Source organism: Gorilla gorilla, chromosome 14, assembly GCF_029281585.2.
Source record: "Gorilla gorilla gorilla isolate KB3781 chromosome 14, NHGRI_mGorGor1-v2.1_pri, whole genome shotgun sequence".
NCBI classification, from domain to species: Eukaryota; Metazoa; Chordata; class Mammalia; order Primates; family Hominidae; genus Gorilla; species Gorilla gorilla.
The window spans coordinates 109,768,955-109,795,124 of record NC_073238.2 but is presented as its reverse complement, the minus strand read 5'-3'; the positions used below and the strand labels follow the sequence as shown (position 1 = coordinate 109,795,124).

General features: G+C 40.3%; 1 protein-coding gene across 3 annotated transcripts in view; it reads left to right on the top strand.

Annotated features, from left to right (window-relative positions):
• The window catches only part of ABCC4 (ATP binding cassette subfamily C member 4 (PEL blood group)), a 283,972-nt gene that overhangs the window by 243,173 nt on the left and 14,629 nt on the right, over window positions 1-26,170 (top strand). For all 3 annotated transcript variants that reach the window (XM_055360589.2, XM_055360590.2, XM_055360591.2), the window contains 4 exons: window positions 6,726-6,815; window positions 15,443-15,615; window positions 16,097-16,202; window positions 25,134-25,268. In XM_055360589.2, coding sequence (XP_055216564.1) covers window positions 6,726-6,815; window positions 15,443-15,615; window positions 16,097-16,202; window positions 25,134-25,268 — 504 coding nt within the window. The remainder of the gene's footprint in view (window positions 1-6,725; window positions 6,816-15,442; window positions 15,616-16,096; window positions 16,203-25,133; window positions 25,269-26,170) is intronic.

Genomic DNA, 26,170 nt, shown 5'->3' with positions numbered 1-26,170 from the left:
CCTCCTGGGTTCAAGCGATTCTCCTGCCTCTGCCTCCCGAGTAGCTGGGATTACAGGTGCGTGCCACCACACCCAGCTAATGTTTGTATTTTTAGTAGAGACAGAGTTTCACCATGTTGGCCAGGATGGTCTCGATCTCCTGACCTTGTGATCCGCCTGCCTCGGCCTCCCAAAGTACTGTTTGTTTTTCTGTCTACCCAACTTACAAAAGGTTCCCAGAAGCCATAACCAAAGAGAGCAAATATACAGCAAAGTCAAAAGGTATCTTTTCTTTGAACTTTATCTGTCATTTGGACAGTTAGGTCATTTTGAAAGACTGAATCATTTGTGATTTATTTTTATTTTTATTTTTTCCAAAACCTTAAGTGACACTAAGCACTAAAAGAAAATCATTTTGGAAACAGAGTGTATTCACTTATGTGTCGTGGGCTAATGAGCATCAGAAGATCCTCCAAGCCTTACCTTGTGGGAGCTCAGAGCCCTTTTTCTTCCAAGGCCTTGCTGGCTGCAGAGGGTGGAGAAGGCTGGAGACTTGAGGTTACATGAAGGTTACTGGTCTGCAGTGCAGAAGGCATACACCCCTCTTCCTCAGAAGTGAGTGGAAAGCCAAATGGCTTGTGTCACCACACACTGATGCAGGGAATCTAGGAAGTTTGGAGGAAACACAGCAAAAGCAGAACCAAGTGCTGTTTCTTCGAATGGCCATGTTTGGGCAAGTCTAGCCTGCATGGCTTCCTGGGGTTGTGTGGAGCACGAGTTTCTGTGTTCTCTCTCTTCCTGGCTTATCCCTTTCATTTATGGTTCAGGGTCCTCTGTCACTCTTGACCACACCATTAGCAACTCAAATTCATGGTTAGGAGTAAGCAGCAAGGACCTGGGAAAGAACTGGGGCACAGAAATGATGATATACACAGTCAGGGGCCAGTCCTGGAGTCACTTTAAGAAACAAATACTGGGCCGGGCACGGTGGCTCACACCTGTAATCCCAGCACTTTGGGAGGCCAAGGAGGGTGGATCACGAGGTCAAGAGATCAAGACCATTATGGCCAACATGGTAAAACCCCGTCTCTACTAAAAATACAAAAATTAGCCGGGCGTGGTGGTGCGCATCTGTAGTCCCAGCTGCTCGGGAGGCCAAAGCAGGAGAATCGCTTGAACCCCAGAGGCAGAGGTTGCCATGAGCCGAGATTGTGCCACTGCACTCCAGCCTGGCGACAGAGGGAGACTCTGTCTCAAAAAAAAAAACCAAAAACTGAATTCTTAAAAAAGTACCCCTCAATTTGTATTCAAAATTTCAGGAAGAAGCAAACAGTGAAAGTACTTCCTAAATAATTTCCCTAAACAGAATAGTTAGCTGAAATGTATGCTTCCTTTGTGTTCATGACACAGGGTAGTTAAGTGCACTTCCCAAGGAGAACACCAAGGTGATACTATAACTCAGACAAGAGTTTGCTTAACTGAAGGATCTGGAAAAATGGATTTCAAAACTTTTTTTAGGATGGATTATTTACTCCTCCAATCCTACTGGCACAAATAAATGTTTTCAACTAAAGAGTAACTTCATGCAAATTCAACATTTATGATAGCACCCTAACGGTTGGCATACATCAACAGCTATAATCTTTGTTAGGATTAAACAGATTCATTTTTCATATTTGATGGACTTTTTTGTTTTTCTATCAAAGCAAAAGCTAAGTAGTTTTTAAGCAGCCCACTGCTCAGACTTCTGCTATCTTGGTATTTCTACTCCCTGAATTTTCTTCAGTAAGTTGAAAAGGTTAACCAGAGTGTGTCTCTTTAAGACTTCTTTTTTTATTTCCTGATTTTCTTTCCTTTTTTTTTTTTTCTCCTTTTTGAGAACAAAATTCAAAGGGAAAAGAGGTAGGTATGCAGTTATTAGTAAAGAAATACAATTGGATTCTGGCCTAATGCAGTCAGTCCTTTGTTTCTGCACACTGAAGCCTTCATTAAGGCCATGGAACTGCTCTCTGGAGCTGGTGACCTTTTTGTATCTGAAGAAGACTTTACACGACTTAAATTCTTTTTCCTTTGTTGGCGAACAATGTTCTTTTCTTCTGAAAATGGATGATGATCAGTTCATTCAGAGGCTACAGGGTTTTTTTAAAAAAGAAGGGAAACCAAGATTTAAAGTGACTTCAGGTGATTCCCTCATTCTTGACACAGGGAGATGAGCTGCCCTGAATCAAGGTCTTCAGGATTTGAAATGCACACATAGCTCTGAGGACATCAGGCAGCAGCAGTCGTGGCTAGCTACTGTGCAGTGTATATTTTAAGAGAGCGAAGTTTCCTGGTTTGGGACAAGATTAGGGTAAAGTATTGTGCTTTGTCCTGCTGGTTTGTAACTCCCCATGCGATTTTTGTCTTGGTCCCAGGTCGTTTTAAGTGTCTGAAGGTTGGTGGATAGAGTTTCTTCTTGAGATAATGAGAGGCTTGTCTTCCAGAAGTTTATATGAAAGCTCTAGGAAGACTGTAATTTTCAGTCTTGCAGTCCTGCTGAGGGATTATCAATTTGCTGCACTAAATGCTTTGATTCAGAGTGGCCATTTTTAGGTCACGTGGTGGGTTTTTTTTTTTTTGCTGTCGTTGTTGTTGTTTTGAGACAGTCTTGCTCTGTCTCCCAGGCTGCAGTGCAGTGGCGCTATCTTGGCTCACTGCAACCTCCACCTCCTGGGTTCAAGTGATTCTCCTGTCTCAGCCTCCCGAGTAGCTGGAATTACAGGCGCACCCCACCCTGCCTGGCTAATTTTTGTATTTTTAGTAGAGATGGGATTTCACCATGTTGGCCAGGCTGGTCTTGAACTTCTGACCACCGGTGAACCACCTGCCTCGGCCTCCCAAAGTGCTGGGATTACAGGCATGAGCCACCACACCCAGCCTGGTCACATGTTTAATATCAACTTGTCTTATGTGAGTAATGAGGACAAAATTACTACTCAGTATGGTGCAAAGATTTTTAAAAAGTGTGACCTTTAAACCCTAATGAAAAACAGGTTTGATCTAGTGCTTCATTTAAAATAATACGTTGAACAGAACATTGGTTTTGCTAACAATGGAGGTTAAAACTCGTACTAAATGACATTTTAAAATATATACCATCAATAAATATGTACTTAGGCTACTAAATCTTTTATATTTTACATGAAGATTGTATGTCTACCATAAATTTCTACTCTGAAATGTTCTGCCTGCAAACGTTTTTACAACACTTATTTATAAGATTTGTTTACTAACTTCATTACATGGAGGAGGGTACTTTACATAATAATATCTATCAGCAATGATAATTAATTTGACTCTTATCTGCTCTTGCAGTATGTGACTACGATGAGCACTTTTATTACCTTTTGAAGATAATATAATTGTTTCTTATTTGGCAAGTGGATGAAAGCAGAATTAGAAACCAAAATGAACACCATGTATAAAACACATTGGCATATTAAAACAGACATTGTTAACAAATTACCTGCTGGTTTTAAAGAAAAATATAGGTTCAATCAGTTAATGTTTTATTAAATCATTCTCATTCAACAAGTTTTGATTGAAATTTTGCTCATTATGAAATCTGTATTTGGTATGTCATAACAAAGAAAAATATTCTTATTTACTAAACTATTTTATTCTGTGTAATGCTGCTAACTAAGCATAAATAATTGCTTAATATTTTCCTTTAAATTGATAGTACGGATTTAAGCAGGAACCTTTATGGCAGTGGGAAATGCTTAATCTTAAATTTTGGCTTTTTTAACCAAAAAAAAAAAAAAAAAGCCAGTAGTGATGGTTGGTGATAATTAACAGAGCCTCCATAGGTCCTGCAGAGTATCTGAGATCAAGGTTTAGAGCTCAGCCCAAAGTAGCTGCAGACATTGTTGGCTCGAATTGAGCAACTCAAGGTCCTGTGAAGAATCACACTTTAATCCTTCCCCCGGTCTTCGGAGGGATTCAGCCGTTTAAAGGGGTTTCCCTCCTAAAGGAAGAAAGTAAGGAAGGTGACAGGCAAGGGGCCCTGGATTATGGAAGACAGGATGATTGGACTTGAATTGTACACTCATATGCCTGTTCTTTTGAGCCACCAAAACCACTATTCCGAAACATGCTAATACCATGAGCCCTTTCATCACTCAACAGAGGCAGAACAATCAGTCTTTAAAATGCAAAGAAATTTGTTCATAGATTAGCTTAGGTATCATCTCTCTAGAGCATACTATGAAAACCTAGGCAGACCCTCAATCAAACCCTAGACCTGGTAATGGGTGTGATTTTCTCTAGGAGAGGAACCTGAAGGAAAACAATGTTCAGGTAACATAGGTCGTCATAGGCAAGGTAATGGACTTGTTAATATAAACAAAGAACTGTGTCTCACAGCTCTAAATGGGCTCAAAGCCCATTTCTTAACCCATTCCCCTCTTAGCTCCTTTATCTCCTCAAACACATATCCTCAAAGAGTCTCTGGGTTGTGGCCACTGAACGGAATTGTGCCCTCAGTTTAGGGCCTTGTGGGGAGGAGGAGGAGCATCAAAGAGAGAGAGGAAGGAGTTGCAGCCACCCCTCTCCTGGCCACATTGTTTCTGTATACCTCATTTAAAAGACGAAAGAAAGAGGAATTACCTCTTGGACCTGGGAGGCAGAGGTTGGAATTTTAGAGTTGATAATTACAAAGAGTAAGTCAAGTTTTTATCTTTTAATCTGAAATAACCAGAATGATGGTTATTCCCCTCACAAGAAATTCTCACCATTGTTTAGATGGTTGTTCAGGTTTTGGTCTTCAGTTGGGTACTTTTAAGACAGACCTTACCTGTGACTCTTGGAATTTTTCAGTTCCATTTGGTAATTCAGAAACATCATGTGACCAGTGACTTTTCAGTGCTTTTGGAAGGATATTGGCCACTTTATCAGCTTTATACACACAAAGTGCCCATTTTACCATCATTTCCATTTTTGCATTTTGCTGAGGACTTATGTTTTTGGTGGCACCCTGTCTGCCTTCTGCTACATCCATTTCTTCCTCACCAGCCTTAAAACGGAGACGATAGGGAAAGGGATGAGAGCCTCCCTGGGTATCATTTTTCTTTATGGCTGGAGAAAAAAAGAAGTCTACCACCTTTATCTCTCTTCTCAGGCTTTTGGGAAGTGAGGAGGAACAGTCCTGCCCCAAAGCCAGGTGAGATTTGAGGCCAGTGGTTCCCTTGAGCATTTCTCCAGTACCTGTGGAAGAGTCTCACCTTCTCTTGCTCCCACATCTGTGCATCCCCTTGTTCTGCCCCTATCCTTGAAAGCAGTTGATGGGGCTCCTATATCCTTATGGCCTGGCTTATTAGAGCCTTCCAGAAGAAAAGTTTATGTTTTTGTTTTTTTGTTGTTTTTTTTTTAAGATGGAGACTTGCTCTGTGGCCCAGGCTGGAGTGCAGTGACGCAATCTTGGCTCACTGCAACCTCTGCCTCCCAGGTCCAAGTGATTCTCCTGCCTCAGCCTCCCAAGTAGCTGGGACTACAGGTGCCTGCCACCGCACCCAGCTACCAGAAGAAAACTTTCACACAGCCTACCTAAGCTTATGTTCAAGAGTCTCTCTTGAAATCCAGGAAGAGGCCGATATTCTAAGAGTGATTTAATTGTGGGATCCTCCTGAAGCAGATGAATAGGAACAGCTATTTAAATTGATGTAATTTTATTATGACCTCCTTCACAGTGGTTTTCAGGTAACGCTGCTTTCTTAGTTAATAATGAGGTTCTGTGACCCAGGTAACCTTGATGCACAGATGAGATAATGTGGGAATTCACTGATGCAAAATCAGAGGCAATCCTTTCATAAGTAGAGGTGCCTCTGGCCCCAGTTGTTTAGATCTCCTTTGGCCAAAAAAAAAAAAAAAAAAAAAAAAAGGATGTCCCATTCTGACATTGGAGAGATTTTTTTTTTTTTTTTGAGATGGAGTTTTGCTCTTGTTGCCCAGGCTGGAGTGCAATGGCACGATCTCGGCTCACTGCAACCTCCACCTCCTGGATTCAAGCGATTCTCTTGCCTCAGCCTCCCAAGTAGCTGGGATTACAGGCATGTGCCACCATGCCCAGCTAATTTTTGTATTTTTAGTAGAGACGGTTTCACTATGTTGGTCGGGCTGGTCTAGAACTCCTGACCTCAGGTGATCCACCCACCTCGACCTCCCAAAATACTAAGATTACATGCGTGAGCCACTGCGCCCGGTGAGAGATTCTTAATCTTGGAAAACTGTTTTGTCAATGGAGAAAATATCCTAATTTATTCTTTAGTGCAAATTGGAAAATACTTAATAATTTGGCTTTGAAGCACAAACTTTAATCATGCTGTTGGTATTTTCCAGTATTACATGATTGATAGTTAATTTCTATAGCTCTATTCATGTAGACCCTCGAATAATTATATCCTTATATTTCATGTTAAGCTAGTAATACGAGGAAAACAGTTTTAAACATCAGGCCTGTATTTTTCATTTTCTTCTTAAGATAGCACATTGCAACAGTTTTGTTAGTGTTCAGTGGTCTGGAAGGTATTTTGGAGCACACTTTGTACAGTGGAACATTAATAGATATGTTTTGTAAACAGGCATTTGTAATGCTATAATTATTATCATGAATTTTATTTTTTGGTATCTTAATTCTATTGTTGATGTTAGCATTGGAATAAAATGAAAAAAGAGTCTGTGGTAATGACGTGACTATTTTGGGCACTTAGGAACCTGTTTTGTTCACTGGAACAATGAGGAAAAACCTGGATCCCTTTAATGAGCACACGGATGAGGAACTGTGGAATGCCTTACAAGAGGTAATTGATAAAATGTAATTATCTTTAGTTTGTTAGCATCAGTATGTGTATATGTACCTTTACAGCATTGCAGGAAATTAAGAGGAGCTTAGCGGTTTAACTAACTTTGTTCACCACCCAGGAGATCATTGAGGATGTGGATATGCTAAAATGTGTATACTGATGATGATGAAAACCAAAAATAAAATTTCCCTGGTTCTCATTTTAATTTTCTTCCTGTTGTCCAAAACAGTTTGGTATTGTTTTATTTGTCTTTAGCAATGCGTTAAACTAGAAGTTGTATTTATGAGTTGAGATCCTATTAGTGACTAAGTTACTCTGCACCATTTATTTTACTGCTCTGTTCTTAGAGAATTTCTAGTAAGGGAAGACCATAGTCGTTTTTCATTAACTAAAAGATAAATGAGATCATATTTATGAAATGCTTTAAGTTTTATAAGAAAGTGTTTATAAAGGTAAATTATACAGTTGGAATGAGATAATAATTATTTATTGGCAAACGTGTAATTTTAATGCAGGTAACAACCCTGCAGCCTCTGCTAAGGTTTTATACTAATATGTTGATTTCTAGAGGATTTTTCTATTATTTATGTGGTTCCTGTTGGGCCACTTCTTGAAATTTTCTCACCCTTGCATGAAAAAAGGACGTTGACTATTAAGGTGCTGTTGGTTTGTGTATTTTAACACTGATTTTCTGTGTTCAGCCTAGTTCTGCAAATTTGTGCCAGTCTACTTGATGGCAGAAACCATATCATAAAACTGGTAACCCCTCACAGGACCTCGTTTAGTCTTTTGCTTTTAAAAAGTAAGCATTTAAGGCTGGGTGCAGTGGTTGATGCCTGTAATCCCAGTACTTTGGAAGTCTGAGGTGGGTGAATCACTGGAGGTCAGAAGTTTGAGACCAGCCTGACCAACATGGTGAAACCCCATTTCTACTAAAAATACAGAGATTAGCTGGGTATGGTGGTGTGCGCCTGTAGTCCCAGCTACTCAGGAGGCTGAGACAAGAGAATTGCTTGAACCTGGGAGGCCAAGGTTGCAGTGAGCCGAGATCGTGCCACTGCACTCCCATCTGGGCGACAGAGCAAGACTCCATCTCAAAATAAATAAATAAATAAAAATAAATAAAAATTGGCCAGGCGCGGTGGCTCATGCCTGTAATCCCAGCACTTTGGGAGGCTGAGGCGGATGGATCACGAGGTCAGGAGTTCCAGACCAGCCTGGCCAACTTGGTGAAACCCTGTGTCTACTAAAAATACCAAAATTAGCCAGACATGGTGGTGCGCACCTGTAGTCCCAGCTACTCAGGAGGCTGAGGCAGGAGAATTGCTTGAACCTGGGAGGCGGAGGTTGTGGTGAGCCGACATTGTGCCACTGCACTCCAGCGTGGGCAACAAGAGTGAAACTCCATCTCAAAATAAATAATAAATATTAAAAGTTAAAAAAAAAGTAAGCATTTAATAAGTATGTATTAACGTGTTTGATCTCTTCATTTCAAAGAAGTGTGGAGCCTGGACAACATGGTGGACTTTGTCTCTACTAAAAATAAAAAAAAAAAAAAGAATTAGCCAGATCTGGTGGCATGCACCTGTAGTCCCAGCTACTTAGGGAGTTGAGGTGGGAGGATCTTGTGAGTCCTGGAGGTCGAGGCTGCAGTGAGCCATGATTGCACCACTGCACTCCAGCCTGAGTGACAGAGATTAATTTCCCTCCATTGTTATTGTTGTTGTTTTGAATTGGTGCATTTGTCATTGTTGCCCTTCCAGGGATAGCTCTGAAATCTTTAATTTATAGATGGGTTTTGACTGTGAGCAAGTAGACTTGGAGGCCTGACAGTTTCCTGCCAGTAATTCTTGTTTCTGAAGGCATGTCATTGCCGAGTCCTTACACATCCACCCTGCTTTCCAGCAACTGTGGGGATTTTCTTTTTCTAAATTAGGTCGATTGCTTCACCTCCTGATACTTGATAAGCAATTGACCTCTGATTTCATTTAAATTTGTGAATCTCTGTACAGTGAAATTCTAGGAGAGAAGAGGTGGGTACAGTTAACTGTCAAATGTAAAGAAAGATAAGGCAATCCTGTGCCGCTAAACTCTCAGGACAGGTTTAATAGTGAAATTGTGACACACCCTAAAAGAACAAGAATTACTCATAAAGTGTTTTTCTATTTGTTTCAGAGCTTGAGGTTTCTTGTCACAGATTCTCAGAGAGCAAAAGTACTTTTTAGAAACACATTTCTCTATGAACAGTGAAGAAATGTTAATTGGGAGATGATCCTATCAAAAACCATCGTGGAACTTGACTGTAACTCATACTTATTTCATTTGTTATAGCCAAAATTAAAATAAAATTTAGTAGCCTCTCAAGAATTCTAGAAATGATGAGGTGGAAGACGTGGTAGGTCCCCCTCAGAAGTGAAAAATTATCCCATCATTGTCTTTCTCTGGGAACTACTTCTTTATGACATTGTAGGTTTTTCTGTGAATGATTTGGAAGAGTTACTAAAAATTAGGGTACAACATTGTATTTCCACTGTGATTCCAGCTGTTTTTAATCATTCATATATTCCGACACCTGACCTAAGAAAGACACCAGAGCATTTACATTGCTCGTTTGGGGGTAATGAGACAAAGACTGGAGGAGAGTGTTTTCTTTTCTCTACAGTTTTCCTGAATTTTCCAAATTTCCTTCTGGGTGCTTGTATTCTTTTTACCTTCTAGATGGTCAGGGGAAAGGCTGAGCACTCCTAACAAATGAAGCATCGTGAGTTTTTCACAACAAGTTTCATGACTACAAGTTGATGGAGGCTGGGGGCATTCTGATAGGTCAGGAATTCTTCCCCTGGGGTCCGTGGAGTCTGAGGGTCTTCTCGTAGAGAATTCCAAACCTCACTTCCTGGTGATTGTAAACGTGAAGTTATGTGTGTGTGTTTATCTTGAGAGATGTCACACAAGGGATTCAGCACCACGACTCTGATGCCATTCAAGTTTCTCTGGACTTCTCTGTCACATTCTGTCTCTCTGCTGTCTGCATGGTTTTCATCTTTCATTGATACCCAGTTCAGAACTGGATAACTCATCCTGCTCTTTAGTAGGAAACCTGGTGTCATTTGGAAACCCCCTTTAAAGCAGACAAAAAACATAGTCACTTGGTTTATAAATGAGGCCAAACTGGAAATGGGAACCCAAACTCAGAGGGTTGGCTTGAGATTAGGACAGCACTGTCAGTTTTTTCCTCTTTAACCATTTTACATAAAAAGGAAAGATGCCTTTTATTTCTTGGAAGTTTTTTTTATTTCTTCTTACCCATTCTCCCTTGGAAAGGGTAATACCTGACATGCAAAAGAAGTTCGGGCATCTGGAGGGAGACAGTCCTATGGATGTGGTCGTGTCATCTTGGTTATTTTTATTTATTTATTTATTTATTTATTTATTTATTTATTTGAGACAGAGTCTCACTGTGTCACCCAGATTGGAATGCGGTGGCACAGTCTCGGCTCACTGCATCCTCCGCCTCCCGGGTCCAAGCGATTCTCCTGCCTCAGCCTCCCAAGTAGCTGTGATTACAGGTGCCTGCCACCATGCCAGCTACTCTTTTTGTATTTTTAGTGGAGACGGGGTTTCACCATGTTGGCCAGGCTGGTCTCAAACTCCTGACCTCGTGATCCATCTGCTTCAGCCTCCCAAAGTGCTGGGATTACAGGCGTGAGCCACCGCCCCTGGCCTATTTTTATTTTTATTTTTATTTTTTGGCAGAGTCTTGCTCTATCGCCCAGGCTGGAATGCAGTGGTGCAATCTCAGCTCACTGCAAACTCTACCTCCTGAGTTCAAGGGATTCTCCTGCCTCAGCCTCCCAGGTAGCTAGGATTAAAGGCAAGCCCCACCATGCCTGGCTAATTTTTGTATTTTTAGTAGAGACAGGGTTTTGCCATGTTGGCCACACTGGTCTCAAACTCCTGACCTCAAGTGATCTGCCTGTCTCGGCCTCCCAGAGTGCTGGGGTTACAGGCGTGAGCCACCACACCCAGCTAGTTTTTTGGAGTTTCTTTTCTAATGCTGAAAGTTATCGTAAATAGTGAAAAATAGTCAGCTGTAAATGAAAGAAAGTTTACTAGAATTAGTGCCAGTTTGGGCCCCTAAATAAGAGCAACTCTGTAAATATAACATAAGTAATGATTAAAGATGGAAGTCGTTTATGAGAAACAAGTCAAAAGATCACACAGTAGGTACAACTAGGAAAATGAATCAGCAGCACGTTATTTCTGTTAATTAAAAAACGACTTTAATACTGGGATCTACAATTAAGACTAGGTTATATCATTTGGAATAGTGGAGAAATCATCTAATCATGTTCAACATTGATAGAATTGCTGTTAGAATACAAGGATGTCTTGTATTCGGGACACCATAAGACAGAAATCTGCACATCAGCAGTGTCCACATCCTCTGGGCCTTCTATTCCCCACACCTTGCACCTCCATTTTTCCCAGGCCTGTATTGCCCAGAATGGGCCTCCGCTCGCTTCGTTCACACTTAGCTGTGTTCTTGTTAAAGCTTGTTCCCATCTGTTGAGTTGCTGTTTATCACATTTCAGTCTCTGGCATCAGAGACTTCCTTTATGAAAAGTCAGAAAGTTCAAAAAAACATGGAAACAGAATCTGACATCCACGTGAGTCTCTTTGAGGCTTTGAAAACATTTATGATGATAGAAATGGGCTGTCTTAGTTCAGTTCATTATTTTCACTTTTCCTGTAGTTTCCTATTTTTTCTAAGCTTCAAAATAATCTGATACACTGTGTTTGAAATGTATAGTTTCAAATAGTATGATTTGATTTTGTTTTCCTGAAATTACAACCTTTATTAAATGTAGAAAACATTAAGTTTTCTATATTTTAAAGTATAATGTTATGATATCTTGGAGCCAATTAATTTTATAATGACTATGTTTCTTTTACAATGACATTTAGTAAGAAAATTATATGTAAATTCTATTTCTTTGTGGATTTATTTTGTAATTTATAAGAATAGACATGTCACAAGATGAGGTGTCCTTGTGACTTCATACATTCAACAGATTATGTGTAGGGAGGTTTTTACATAGGCATTGTAGACTCTGGAGCTATAGCAGTCATCAAGAGAGATAAAATCCCTACCCTCTTAGGGCACAAATTCTTGTATGGAAGATAGAAAATAAGAAAATGCATATGTAATATAATATTAGGTACTGGTAAATGCAATGAAGAAAACTACAGCAGTGCATGAAAAGAACTAGCTGAGTGCATTATTAAAAATAGGCGGCCGGGCGTAGTGGCTCACGCCTGTAATCCCAGCACTTTGGGAGGACGAGGCAGGTGGATCACGAGGTCAGAGATCGAGACCATCCTGGCCAATATGGTGAAACCCCATCTATACTAAAAATACAAAAAAAAAAATTAGCCAGGTGTGGTGGTATGCACCTGTAGTCCCAGCTACTTGGGAGGCTGAGGCAGGAGAATCGCTTGAACCCGGGAGGCAGAGATTGCAGTGAGCTGAGATCGCACCACTGCACTCCAATCTGGGTGACAGAGCAAGAATCCACCTCAAAAAAAAAAAAAAATAGGCAGTATTTCATTGTCCAGGAAGGAGCAAAATAAACAAAGAAAAAATAATAGATATTATCTATTGATCTCTTATTTGGTACCAAGCACTATTGTAAATGCTACACATACTGACTGATTTTATACTCCAACAATTTTAGGAGATAAGCATCTTCAAAATAATCTTAGTATGGTCTTATTTACAAGTTAATTAGGAAGCTAAGATAGAGAAAGTTCGGGAACTTGCCCAGTTGGCAGAGCCAGGCAGGACTCATACCCATGCTGTGTGTCTTCAAGACTCCATTTTTTTGTTTTAAAATGTCCAAATCACAGAACAGTCAAATGAATAGTATTATGAACATACACGTACCCTTCTCCAAGATTCACCATTTGTTAATACGGTATTTTGCTACGTTTGCTTCCTCTCTTATAGCCCTTGAAAGTAAGTTGCAGACATTTCCATGAAGTTGCAGTTCATCCTTAAATATGTATATGTACCTCCTAAGAACAAGAACATTCAACTACATGACATAATACAGTTATTTACCTCACTGAAGAAATTGAAGAGTAATGTAATACCATTGTTTAATATATTTTCAATTTCCCCAGTTGTCACTCTTAGTCACTGTGTTCCACTGCCTCCATTGTCTTTTTCTCAGTGCTAATACTTAACCATAACTTGAATGTATGATAACACTACAGAGGGCCTTCACATTCATATCTTTTTTTTTTAATTACTTACTCTGTCACTCAGGGTAGAGTGCAGTGGCGCGATCTTGGCTCATTGCAACCTCCGCCTCCCCGGTTCAAGCAATTCTCCTGCCTCAGCCTCCTAATGGGATTACAAGTGCCCGCCACCATGCCCAGCTAATTTTTTTTGTATTATTAGTAGAGATGGGATTTCACCATGTTGGCCAGGCTGGTCTCGAACTCCTGACCTCAGATGATCTGCCTGCCCCAGCCTCCCAAAGTGCTGGGATTACAGGCATGAGCCACTGTACTCGGCCACAGATTCATATCATTCTCATAACCATCCCTGATTCAATCATGATGACAGAGTCTCAGAAGACACTGTTATCTGGGAAATGTGTTCATTATTCTTCACCTCACAACCCTATTCTTCATCAAGTCAATGTGGATAACCTCAAGGAGGGTCAAAACCCAGAAGAATGATGGGTTGGCACCTTAATCAAGGGCAAGTGTGAGATTATTTCTTCAAATCTGGCTGCCGGTCTTAGAAAAGACCTTTTTGCACTTACCAGTATTATCAAAATCAACTCAGAAGGAAAAGCTAATAAAAACTTTGCTAACATCTACTTTTGATCAGTTCCATCACATGGGGTATAGGTCTGTGAGTATGTTTCATAAAAAGATTACTCAATAAGTCCTCTTCCTTGTAATGGAGAGGGCTTGACTAAGCTGACATATTCCATCCTATAATTTTCAGGGTAACATTTTGCACCACGAGCCAAATCTTACACTTCGGATTTTAATTTCCTACCTTGCATGCTAATGCCAAATATCAATACCATATTTAATCTTAACTCAAAATTCCTGTTTCTTGGAGTTGGACTTCCATCATGAGTACAACTCAAGATCACATTCATAGAAGTGTGCTTCCATGTTTAAGGTACATGACAATGTTACCCGTTTACTCTTGGCTTTTTGTTGTTGGGCATTGTAGTTCTGTACACCTGCTTATTGGCCATCACTCGTCTATCTGCTTGCTGATCTCTTAATTGGAGATGTATTGACTCTTGGTTCCTCTATAGCTCTCAAATGTCACCTGAGTTTGGCTCTTGTTCTATAAAATTTCTCCAAAACAAACATCAGTGAACTGAACCACCACCCAACGTAGTATCAGATCATCTTATAGCTACAATTTTATAAAGATACATTAATATCAACATCATCTATCCCCGTCGTCTGGGGCAAGATGTTATATTGTGTCCTGTTTTTTGTGAGTTTTCATTCACTGCAAAACATTTATTAGACTGTAGAAAATGTACTGACCTACTTTATAGCCATAGGGGCTTAAACTTGGGAAAGGACCAGCCCAAGAATAAGCTCCTGATTTCCTAACAAATGAGGCACAGTTTCCCATTGTTTGCATTTGTATTTTTTTAACTTTTCCAGTTGATTAAAAAACCTTCCAAAATGGTAAAGTGCCTATAAGATGATATCTTTGGAGGACCATACTTCCTGCAGTAATTTTCTTTTTAAATTTTCCCTTGAGTTATACTCACTCGTCTCCAAAATGTGCTTTGGGAAACTTGACTCAACCAGAAAGATCCTTTCACCTTTTCTTCAGACTCTATATTGGGAGCATGAGCTTTATTTTTTGAGAAACTTCCTTCCCTCCCTGGACGAGGGGTTCTTGTTGGCTGTCATGTTGGTTATTGGTAAGGGAGTTCAGGTGCTGGGGGACACTGATATGATTTTTTTCCAACAACTCTATCGAGGTCTAATTTGCATAGCAGAAAATGCTCCCCTTAGAAGTGATTCAGTGATTTTGGTAAATTTATAGAGTTGTGCAGTCATTGCAGGAATCCAGTTTTAAAACATCTCTGTTACCCCAAGAAATTTCCTTGTGTCCATTTACAGTTAATCCTCCAGCCCCTTGGCAGCCATCACTCTTATTGTCTCTCTAAATTTCTGTAATCTTTTAACTAAAAAGAAGGGAATTTTTTTTATCTTTCTGTATTTTACCTACAGAATAATTTTATTGATCATACTGTGTTTTTCTTAATGAAATTGGCCCAGGCAGTATTAACACATGACCCTGCGTGAACAGACTGTGCTTGCTGATGGTGATAAAGGAGCATCTTGGGTTCCATTGTTTGTTCTCTTAAGTCAGAATATTTCCGTTTTGTGTTGACTCTACCATCTTTCTCATTGAACATTAACTAGAGGTAACTCAGCCTCATGTGTGTGTCCTCTTAAGTTATATCTCTCGAGAGAAGGGACTTGAAGGTTCTAATGTCTATGAGGCTTGACTACTTCCATAGCGGCTTGAATGATAGCAGTCATTCTTCTTTGTACATCTACAGGTACAACTTAAAGAAACCATTGAAGATCTTCCTGGTAAAATGGATACTGAATTAGCAGAATCAGGATCCAATTTTAGTGTTGGACAAAGACAACTGGTGTGCCTTGCCAGGGCAATTCTCAGGAAAAATCAGATATTGATTATTGATGAAGCGACGGCAAATGTGGATCCAAGGTATAAAGCTGAGGTCCATGTAACCTTGAGTCCACATTTTAAGTGTGTAAATGGGAAACATGGAATGATTCTGAGAAATATTTCTAAGTGCTCTGTTTGCCCCAGAGATAACATTTGAACATGGATAAATTCATTCTGAAAAAAACAGAAGAAGAAACCCAAATGTGTTTTCCAGTGTCAGTGATATTATTCAGTATCCCAGGAGAGCTAGATTCCTAAAATCCACTCCCAATAATCAGCTTTAAGCAATTTGGAGGGAAGACATTTTTCGTTGTTTTATGAAAATTAGTAAATTACTACATAGATTTTTATACTTGTTTTTAAAGAATAAGATTGTCCTAAAACATTTTAACATGATTTTTAAAACATTGAATATATATGATCTTTTTTTTTTAAATCTCTATTGTGAAGTAGAGCTTTTTAAGTCTTAAGTCTACTTTTTGCATCTTTATGAAATTAAACTTAACTTCTTTGATTGCAGAACTGATGAGTTAATACAAAAAAAAATCCGGGAGAAATTTGCCCACTGCACCGTGCTAACCATTGCACACAGATTGAACACCATTATTGACAGCGACAAGATAATGGTGAGTCCTTCACCTGCGGAATTCCCGTTGCTCCCAATTATGTTCACTTTTTCAGTTTATTCCTTCCTTGTAAAACTTGATAGAAACCCCTAGTAAGTTAATTTTCTGTTAATTTTGGCTCTCTTCCCAGCAGTAATTCATATGCTTAACTACACCCTCAGTGCTACTAACAATATATCCAATGTATCTCTTTGCATATAATCATATGCAAAAATCATATGTTAAAAGTTTACCATGAAAATATTCCAAATCTAAGATTCAGCTTGTGATGCTAACTGTCATACTACAGAGTAGTATCCAATAGAAGATCACAGTCATTGTCACTGTCACAGTTGTTTCAGCATGCTTGATCCCCTTAATGAAAGATTTAGGTTTTTATATACTGCAAGGGGCTTGTTGGGTAAGGTTGCAGAACTTCTATGCTGTTGGGACGTTCACAAGATATGTGTCACAGGGGAAGAGATGAGAAGATCCATCACAAATTATTTTCAGAGAGGGCCTAGCCAGAAAAACAAATGATTCCAACAGAAAGGATTTAACATAGGAAATTTGTTACATAAGAATTGGAGGGCTTAGAAAATGAAGGGAAATAGTGATAATTTTAGGAAGCAAGGCCAGGCACGGTGGCTCATGCCTGTAATCTCAGCACTTTAGGAGGCCGAGGCAGACAGATTACTTGAGGTCAGGAGTTCGAGACCAGCCTGGCCAACGTGGTGAAACCCTGTCTCTACTAATAATACAAAGATTACCTGGACGTGGTGGCAGGCGCCTGTAGTCTAAATGTATCATATAGACTTCTTGTTGGGATTCGCTGTTACCGCATTGATGATAGCTACTCCTTTTATTATCTAATGCTTGGAAGTGCTGTCAACTTAGAAGGTCTGATTAGTTAGAGAGACAGCAAGCAAGGACAGAACTTGGCAGACAAGTCAGTTGGTCACTCCTAAATCTGATTAATCAGCTTCTGACCACATAAATGTCTAGTTCACAAGCATCCCCTTGATCCATCAGCGCTGTTACCATTATTGAAATGTGCCCATCAGTTTATTGCTTTATATACCGGTCCCTCTAGGTAGATTTTGAGAACCTTAATTTTTTTCTCTCTTGAGTAATGTCTTTATCTAAACTCTGAACATGGTTCTACAAAGCAATTTACAGTTGGCCCCTCCCTACCTTTCTAGCCTTTCCTCCCTCTGTTCTCTCTCTTTCCTTTGTAGTAAAAGCCACAGTCCTTTAGTTATTGTCCTTCAGTTTATCAAACGCAGCATTCACTGTTGCAGTCATGCCCCCTCTACACCATGCACAATGGTGGCTTAGACTATGGTGTGAGCAGTGAAGATGGTGCAATGGATAGATTTGGAGTAAATAGCAAAGTAAAGCAACTGGACTGTGATGGATTGAATGTGAGCTTTGAGGGAAGACAGGGGTAGTCAGTCCTGGTTTCTCTGTTTGGGACCTGACTATCTGAATGAATGAGGAAGATCCGGAAGAAGTAAATCTGGAGAAGGGAAAGGCAAGCGTTCCCTTGGAGGATGTAACTGTTGAGATGACCTTGCATTTCAACATGGAACTTTCCTTCTCACTCCCAACTCCATTAGTGTCTCCATCTATGGCGATCTCTCCAATGATACTGGGAGATCTTCCATTTAGGGCTCCCTGGCCACGAGGTCATCAGTGGCATCACAGGAGGTCCTACTAGGAGGTATAAATTTAAGTAAGGAGTCTTATTACAAGCTCTGAATTCTTTGTGAGAACTATTTTCCAATTTTTCTTAACAGGCGGTGGCAGGATTCAGCCTCAGGGAACCCAGGAGACATGCATTCTGTAGCTTGAGATTGGGAACTGGCCTCTATGTTCCCTCGACCCCTAGCTGAAAGTGTCTCCTGTATTCTAGAGCTTCTGATCATCAGCCAGCTTTCAATTCGGGGGAACACCATAAATACGATTCTTCCTCAGATCTTTGATTTTGGAGGTGTTTTTTTTTTTTTTTTTGTTTGTTTTTTCTTCTTGTTTGCTTTAGAGATACCGTTCCAGAAAACACATGTTCTGTTCTGTTATTCTGAAAGCTGTGAAAACATAGAGACAAGTGAATCAGCTGCAAAGCTCAGCGCTCCAAAAGGCAGGCTCAGGGAGTGGCTGGGGAAGTGACAGATGTTAATGAAGGACATAACCAACACTATTGTCATCATGCAGTCCTGTAATTGCAAGTGCTTAAGGTGTAATAATTACATTTTGTAGCATTGGTGAATACTTCTCCACAAAGACGGATAGATATGGTTTTGTTTACTGTAAGTAAATCAAACAAAAGGCTTGTTGGGAAACAACTGCGACCTAATTAATAGCTTTGTTTATGTGTTGACTCTCCAAAGGGATTTACCCAGTTTTGGTTCATTAAGCGCCATCAATGTGTTAAGCTTAGAATTTTATTTTATGAAGATGTTCTCTCAGTTTTAACTTTATTAAACATGGTGTAGTCTTAATGACAGCTAATTTAATCTTCATTTGCTCAGTTGCCACAAAACAGTAGAGCAAGACAGACAAATTAGAAATCCTCTTTTTTCTAATACGCACCACTATCTCCACATTAAAGACAGCTTCCTCCCTGTAGTTTTTAGGATTAGCTGGCTACTTGTGACCTGTTTTCCTTTCAGCCAATAGCACAGCCTTTTCCTCCAGTCCCTGCACACCCGTCCTTACAACGCTCTGGATTCTCCCTGGTAGTGTGAGTGAACGAGGAATAAGCGAATCTGCAGTTAGAGAATTCTTCGGGAGTGAATTACGGAGAAGCAAAACCAGGCCTGAGAAATTCAGATTGTAGCTCTTTTCTTTGTAGGCAATCTTATGGGTGTATAATGTATATCTTTCTTTCTAAACCCAAATCTCTTTTTAGTAGAGTTTCCTCAGAGAAAACAAACTAGAAATCGTTCTAACAGAACTAGCTGGAGAAACACAACTCAAAGCTAACTTGAGTTTTATTTAAATTCTATGTTTCATCTTCATGGAACTTCTCTTCAAGAAACCAACAACGGCCACAATTAGAACATTTCAGAAGAGGAAAAATTACTTCTTGAAAAATATGCTGAGACATTTAATTAAAGTGTTCAGGGGGACAAAGAACTAATGTGAAGGTAAAAAGCACAAACTGGGGCTGGGCGCGGTGGCTCATGCCTGTAATCCCAGCACTTTCGGAGGCCGAGAAGGGCAGATCACCTGAGGTCAGAAGTTTGAGACCAGCCTGGCCAACATGGTGAAACCCCGTCTCTACTAAAAATACAGAAAAATTACCCGGGCGTGGTGCCGTGTGCCTGTAATCCCAGCTACTCGGGAGGCCGGGGCAGGAGACGCTTTTGAACCCGGGAGGCGGAGGTTGCAGTGAGCCGAGATCGCGTCACTGTACTCCAGCCTGGGCGACAGAGTGAGATCCATCTCAAAAAATAAAAAATGAACAAACTGGGAGAATAAATACAATTGCAGAGCTTTGGGGAAGTGGCTGAGTGGGTCACAGGGACCTACCCTTCATCTTCCCCAGGTGAGAAGAATCATTTACTGTTTCAAGACCTGAGGCAAGATTTTAAGTAATCTTTGCCACATGCCATAGTATCTTGTCCCAGAGAAGAGTCACAGGCACCCATTTTACCAGTGAGGGAACAAATCTCCAACGTCAGATGACTCTCCGTACACCCCTTTCGTCATGGTGGCCCAGAAATGACTTCTGAAATGGAAACCCTCCCACCCTCTCTCTGCCTGTTGCTAAGTGGGGTTTCTCTGTATTGCTTGCTGCCATAGTGAAAGCTGTTCCGAGCTTTTCTTTTCCTGTGGTCAGGCTTTATTCTTCACCCTGTCCTGCCCTTCTCCTGTTCCTGAGATCACCCCACTATCAGCGATGGCATCCTGCCAATTAAATGGATTAAATTGTTTTGCAGTTTGTTCACTTAATTTTTATATCTAGGACAGCTACCTGGAATATCTGCAGATATTTAGGCCTGATAAACACATCTTCATTGAGCTTATGTAACTGAGTAACTGACTAATGCATTCCAGTATAATGTGTTTTTCCTTGACCTTCTGGAGAGCAGCAAGTGATTTGAGGTTTGCATTGCTGGAGAGATCCTGGGGCCACAGGACCAACATCAATGCATGGCTTAGTTTACAGTTTTACTTGGGTAGAGGAAAGGTGAGGACCAAGCAGGAGATTTCAGGACTGTTTTCATGTAGCTACAGAAGATATGAAGATATAAATTCAAGATTATGCCCTTTTTTCTGTACAAAAAGAAGATTCAGAGTCACTTTATTTTGTTGTAAAAGATCTAGAATCTTTGGTCAAATCAGTAAATACAGATTGAGTCCCCTAATCTGAAATCTGAAATGCTCCTAAATCTGAAACTTTTTGAGCTCTGATGTGAAGCTTGTAGGAGACGCTCAATGGGGCATTTCAGATTATGGATTTTCGGATTAAGTATGCTGAATCTGTAAGTATGTATAATGCAAACATTGCAAAATTCAAAAGTATCTGAAATCTGAAACACTTCTGGTCCCAGGCATTTCCTAAGTATACTCAACATGCATAAAGGCTAAGTGGGTAAAGTTCTATTCTTAGCATTTTTTCCATGTGCATCCTAACTTGGCCCTTGTAGCGTCTGATTGTTCCTTATTTTCTCTTTTCCAATATTTAATTTGTGAGTCAAGCCTCTGCCCTCATTCCTGCTGTGTCTCCTTTTTGCTTTTTCTCTCTCTTGTCTATAGCCATGAACTTGAGGCATGTGGTCCTCCAAGGCTATAGCCTGAATCCTGGCATCCCTATACCTCCTTCCATATCTGTTTTCCAGGGCCAGCTAGACTCTTTCTCTGCTGGACCTCACTCTGTGGTCTTACCAGACTGCACCACTGGTCAGTCACCCAATTGTGCCCTGAATTTCCCTTCCTTTGTATTTAACTTTTAGCCAGTGTGCATGGGGTGCCTGCTCACACGTCCTGTGCAATGCCAGGCCTTGGAGATGCAACAGTGAACAAGAGCAATCACATAACCCTGCCCTTGAGGAAGTGATAGGTGAGCTGTCAGACCTCTCGGCATCTGGAATGACCACTGTCCTCCCACCCCGCACCTCCACCACCATTTCTACGTGTCCAAGTCTGTCCATTCCTCAAGGCCCAGTTTGCTATTTTCTCCTCCCTGAAGCTCCTCCTCAGAAATTTTGGCCAGAGGTGACTTCTGCTGCTGCTAAACTCCCGCTTGTTTTGCCTTTTTTCTGGCATTCTAGTCACTTGAGTGTTTTCTTCTGTCTTTTTTTTTTTTTTTTTTTTTTTTTTGAGTGTGGGCTTCCTAAAAGCAGGGGCTGGGACTTACCCATCTTTGCCTCTTCCACAGCATCTAGCATAATGACATGAATGAATGCAGTAAGTGTGCAATAAATGTGTGCTGAATAAATTCAGGAATTCATGAAGGTTCACTTCCATTTTCCTCCAATGTGTTTTGGCAGAGTGTCACTTGCTCATTATTAATCCTGAAACTTTAATGAAGTTTGTTTTCTTGGGCCATATGTGGGGGCTCATGCCTGTAATCCCAGCACTTTGGGAAGCCAAGGTGGGAGGATCTCTTTGAGCTCAGGAGTTTAAAACCAGCATGGGCAACGTAGCGAAACCCCGTCTCTACAAAAAAACAAAAGTTAGCCAGGCTTTGGCGGCGTGCACCTGTAGTCCCAGCTACTTGGGAGGCTGAGGCTTGAGTCCAGGAGGTGGAGGTTGCAGTGAACCGAGATCACACCACTGCACTCCAGTCTGGGTAACAGAGTGAGACTCTATTTCAACAACAACAACAAAAAATTTGTCTTCTTTTTCTGTGAGTATATGCCAGGCACACAGTAAATAATTTTGAGTCCTGGGTGTAATAGGACTCAAATTGTAGTGGAAAGTGAATAGGTGAATTTTTTTATGCTTACAGGCATATTTTTCTTAAAATATGCAGTTATTATCCAAATAAAAAGGTGTCTTAGAAAATTAACTGTTTACAGTTCTCATTGCCCATATTTTACTTCTGAAAACAAAGAAACTGAAAGTAAATAATAATGTACCTCTGGGAACTGACATGAAGAGGAAAGAAGACAGGTTTACACCCGGGTTCAAATCCCAGCTCTGCCATCTTCCGATTTGTGCAGCCTAGGCTAAGTTGTTTAACTTATTTGCACTTCCATCTTTATCTCTGGCTGTCAGCATCTTGATAGACTGTTTCTTGCTCATCTTTGAATCTCCCATTCCTAAAACAGTACTTTGGAAATAGACATTCACTCAATATTGGATGAATGGATGGAAGGAAGGAAATTACCTTATCCATTCTATTTTGGGAGTTTTCAGGGATGATTGTAAAAGCAGAGCATGTTCAACCCATTTTATTTTCCTTTTCAAGTTCACAAACTGATATTTTAGTTATGGGGTGCTTTCATTGATTTTTATGGTAGCCATACTCTTTGTTAGGTCATATTTATATGCCAAGGATGCCTTGTCTCAAATCTTGCGAATTCATCTGCAGCTATGATAATCCAGTTCATTATAAGATACTATATTTTGGGGGTTATTTGGGATTTTTGGGTTTTTTTTTTTTTTTTTTTGGACACAGAGCTGGAGTGCAGTGGCATGATCTCGGCTCACTGCATCCTCCACCTCCTAGGTTCAAGTGATTCTCGTGCCTTAGCCTCCTGAGTAGCTGGGACTACAGTTGCACACCAACATGCCCAGCTAATTTTTGTATTTTTAGTAAAGATGGGGTTTTGTCATGTTGGCCAGGCTGGTTTCTAACTCCTGGCCTCAAGTGATCCACCTGCCTTGGCCTCCCAAAGTGCTAGGATTATAGGCGTGAGCCACTGAACCTGGCCTATATTTTGTTTTAATGCATATCAAAAAAATATTAAAGAGGTCGGTTTTATTTTATATTTTTCAAGTGTGAAACCTTATAGAAGTTAAAATTTTAAGTTCTAGTAAATTATTAAGGTCGTGGTTCTATCACCCCTAAACTCAAAAACTCTCCTAACAAATAAAATGCAGTTGCTAAGTTGTTGATATTTATAAGGCTTAAAGTATTTTGACCAAATGATCTTTCTGTCATTTTTATTATTAATCTAATAATAATAATGCTTTTTGAGAACATTATTTTTTTTTCCTGGCTCTGCCTTTTTAGATTCTGGTCAATTTTGAGAACTCCTGGTCTCAGTGGCATTCATGTGTTTTCAGACAATGAGAGGGAATCTGGAAAGATTTACTAGTCACTCAAATGTGAATAAATTTAGTAGGAATTTGGACAAGGACCAAATAGCAGTAGGACTTCCTTTCCATTAAACATTATGTAAAGTCTTTACAGAGAACTCACTCACTCTCAACTCTGTGGGAATAATTTTTAAAAGTTTACTTGTTGCTTTTGCAGACTAAAACTTCATCATTTTAGCAAGTAATTTGGTTCACTTATTTATTTAATCTTTAGCATTAGAGAGACCTGTATTTTTAAGTTGCAGATTTTTTCCTTCCTCGTCAGGAGGAGTGGTTATGTTCTGTAATGCTATGCTTAAGTAAAATTACACATTTGGGGTATCTAAATTGGCATGCCAAATTATAGGACATTTTAATTATTATGTGGATGTGACAGATTCAATTATTCTTGAACTCTTTTGAGAAAGCTGCCCTTAGCAGTGATTCACAGTAGTAAACAAAAGATTAACAGGAAAATGCCCTTTATGAGGCTTAATAAATGTGTCCGATTAAATACCATGGGATGGAATTAACTGCAATGTCTACATGTAGAAAAACAACCTGTGTCCTGCTTGGAGGTTCAGCATATTCTCTTAAGATAAATTTACTCTAAATACGGCCTAACTGAAGAACTAAGTGCCACTTAACCTCAGAACTGTTTTCCTAGGTATGTCATTTGGGCCAATTGTTCAGACTCTTTCTTCCCTCTGAAACCATTAACCAAAGCCACTAATAAGTAGAAATGCAGAGTTAAGAGCCCCTTCCTCCCTCTTTCAATTTCCAGTGGACATATTAATGAGCAATAAAGCAGCTAAAAGGCAAGCAGCTAAAGAAAGAGAAAGAAGCGAAGAAAGGTGATTGGGAAAACAGATATTCAGCCCTCAGCAATGCAGACTGGGCTGCCCCGTGTGCCATGTGGGCTGTGATCACAGGAATTTGGAGCTCAATTTCTTAATTGCTTCTTTAGTCTTATCCAAAGAGAAAATTGGATTTCTAGAGATTTCTTCTGTGCAGAGAGCAATTATGCTAAAGCTGCTTAGGTAACAGCTTTTTCGGCTAGCCTTTCTCTCTCGGAATAATAAAGTACACCCAGAGCCGATTTCAGAACGCACCTTAACCTCACCATCCAGAGTTTAGCCCCTCTTAGCAGCTGACATGTTCTAGAACCTTAAAGAAATTCCAGAAGCATTTACTTCTTTTCCAAATATTGCTTAGAGTCTATGAAACTGGCTCGGCAATTAATTTACTGTCAGGTCTCTCCCATCTGATTTTTATGACATTAGCCTACCTTTTAGATAAATTTAATTTGACTTTCTTAAATCAAGAAGTTTCCCAACTCTGATCATATGTATAAATACCCCTCGAGGCTGAGAGTCTGAGAGTTAAAAGCACTAAGTAATGATAAGAACGCAAAATACCTTTGGCAGAATATAAAATGCCACAGGACTGCTGAGTGCCCAGAATAATAGTCTAGAACTTTCATTTTCTTCCTTTCCTATAACATTATAGTAATAAAAGGTCAGGTTAGGCCTTTGTTTGCTTCGTAAAACAGGGTAATCAAACCATTTAAATACTATCCAGGCCTACCACCCAAACAGATTCTCTCCCTCTCCTGCCCCTTTCCGAAATATTGTCTCTGTTATAATATGTTACTGCAAAACATTGTGTTTCAATGGGTTTCTTTCTGCTGATTAACAGGTTTTAGATTCAGGAAGACTGAAAGAATATGATGAGCCGTATGTTTTGCTGCAAAATAAAGAGAGTCTATTTTACAAGATGGTGCAACAACTGGGCAAGGCAGAAGCCGCTGCCCTCAGTGAAACAGCAAAACAGGTGAGCGTGCTCCAAGGACTTGTAATTAAAGTTTGTCTCAGCGGCTCCCTCCACACAATTTGGCACCGTGGGTATGGTAACAAGCACTGTGTACCCTTTTCAATTATAAGCCTGCAGAGACAAAGCTTCATGAGTGGGTCTTAACGGCACGTCCCGGGTTGAAGTAAGGTCTGCAAAGAGTTGGCAGAAGCGGGTAGGGGTTGGGGGGTCGAGCGTGTGCACACATGTGTGCATGCCATGTGCCCAAGAAGCGGAGAGGTGTTAGACCAGACTTTTTACACATTTAGACTCTGTGGGTTCAGATTCTCATAGAAAAAGGCATAGAGCACATAGTACTCATATTCTGCAAACCCACTGCATTTCATTCTTATTGATGGGCAAATGCTGTTGAGGTACATACGGGAGATTTAAGAGTTTGGGCAAAAAGTGTGGGATATTGTTTATTGTTCTAGAATGATCTACCTAGAAAATGTTCTACCTAGATCTACCTAGATTGCTTTTGGTTTCTGTTTTATTATTTGTAAAGAAAACTGTTACATAATACTCTCACTGTTGACCTGGGTTTTCCTCTCCTTCTTTGTTGTTTAGAATTAGGCCCATATAGCCCATATGCTTCTTCCACCTTCTATAAGAGGCAGTTGTCAGGCTGGGCGTGGTGGTTCGTGCCTGTAATCCCAGCACTTTGGGAGGCCAAGCAGGCAGATCACCTGAGGTTGGGAGTCTGAGACCAGCCTGACCAACATGGAGAAACCCCGTCTCTACTAAAAATACAAAAATTAGCCGGGAGTGGTAGCACATGCCTGTAACCCCAGCTACTCAGGAGGCTGAGGCAGAAGAATCACTTGAACCCAGGAGGCGGAGGTTGCGGTGGGCCAAGATCACGCCACTGCACTCCAGCCTGG